The sequence below is a fragment of the Mastomys coucha genome, unplaced genomic scaffold (genome assembly GCF_008632895.1).
Source record: "Mastomys coucha isolate ucsf_1 unplaced genomic scaffold, UCSF_Mcou_1 pScaffold18, whole genome shotgun sequence".
NCBI classification, from domain to species: Eukaryota; Metazoa; Chordata; class Mammalia; order Rodentia; family Muridae; genus Mastomys; species Mastomys coucha.
In genome coordinates, this window is record NW_022196900.1 from 115,031,751 (window position 1) to 115,033,221 (window position 1,471).

The window sequence follows — 1,471 nt, forward strand, 5'->3', positions numbered from 1 at the left end:
CGTCGTCGTCATGATGCGTCATCAGCACGCTTCCGCGAAGGAAGTGACGACAATCCTAGCGCGCGCCGGGCGCTGTTTCTTCCCAGACTCCAGGACCGGCTGCGGCGGCTGTAGCGGCGCAGGGGTGAGTGGCGGCCGAGGGGTTCGGATGAGGGTTTACGGCTCTCCTGAAGGATCGCGACTGGCGACACACTGCTGCCGCGACCAGTCTTGCTCCACACAGAGCTGAGGGCAGTGGAGGCGGCAGGCCCTGGCGCTCCCCGGAGCCAGTCCCTGCCTCAGGTTTGCTTGACTGAACCCTCAAAAGTCGGACCCTGTCCCGGAGTCCAGTGTTTGACAGTACACCTTGATCTTACCTGTCACCCAGGCCTCCCCGCGTCCTGGAGCTTTCTCACACAACCTTTTGACACCTAAGGCAGAGTTTGTTGAGTGCGAGTCACTGAAATAAGAGCTTTGACCTGGATGGTCTTTCATCCTAGAACAGTACCATTACGTGGATGATGATGATGATGATTGCGTTTTACGGAAAACTGAACTGAGGTAAACTAAGTTGCCCAAAACCTTACAGGAATGACAGAAACGATTTTATATTCAGGCAGAATCCTTCCTACCTACCGGGACTTCCGGGACTTATTCTGAAACACTAATGGTTAGACTTAAGTGTTCAGAAAAGACACAGCGACAGACCGTAACTTTCTGTGTCCCGAGGTTGCTTGAATTATTTTTCTTTTTGCAGTGTTTTAACTCAAATGGGTGATGAAAAGGACTCTTGGAAAGTGAAAACGTTAGATGAAATTCTCCAGGAAAAGAAACGAAGGAAAGAACAAGAGGAGAAAGCAGAGATAAAACGCTTAAAAAATGTAAGCTATGTTTTTTAAGTAAGTGGTTTTCTTAAAGAAGATTTAATTTCTTTGCCCTCATTTTTCCATTAGAACAACGCTTCTTCGGTGAAGTTCTTTTGTACTTCCAAATGTCACAGGTGAGCCCAAAATCTATTCTAAAATTAACAAAAACATTCATATTCTCAGTTGACATTGAAGGTAGATTAATAACACACTGAAGCTGTATCTAAATTTGAATATCTTGTTAAATAAAATGTTCTGAACCTAGAATCATTAGTGCCACCAGACTAATTTTTCTCATTTCATTATTCATAATACCATGTACCAAGCTTTTTTAATAGAGTGGGAACTTTCCTTATAATTAAAGTGAGTGCTTTGTAATTACCTTGGTTTGGATGATGGCATACTCAGAGTTAGGTGACTGGATAAGAAACACTGACCTAAGTACTTCTTATTGTCAATGTATGTATGGTGTACTTCATGTGTAAAAATCCAACTAAAGTCTTAGTTTTGAACAAAAACTAAGAAAAGCTAATGTTTTAGAAAAGCTAACATTGTTCATAGAGTCTTATGTCCCTTATCATGTATGGTGTTTTAAACTTTCTGTTCTCAGGCTTCAGGTTACAAAA

At 42.8% G+C, this 1,471-nt stretch overlaps 1 protein-coding gene across 8 annotated transcripts in view; it reads left to right on the forward strand.

Moving 5' to 3' along the window:
- The window catches only part of LOC116097145 (cyclin-dependent kinase 11B), a 24,972-nt gene continuing 23,501 nt past the window's right edge, over nt 1-1,471 (forward strand). For 2 of the 8 annotated variants that reach the window (XM_031379759.1, XM_031379763.1), the window contains exons 1-2: nt 1-124; nt 737-860. In XM_031379759.1, the coding sequence (XP_031235619.1) occupies nt 750-860 (111 nt within the window). In that variant the 5' untranslated portion in view covers nt 1-124; nt 737-749. Of the gene's footprint in view, nt 125-367; nt 541-736; nt 980-1,471 lie in introns of all 8 variants that reach the window. The other 6 variants (XM_031379761.1, XM_031379767.1, XM_031379764.1 and 3 more) reach the window with 6 other exon arrangements.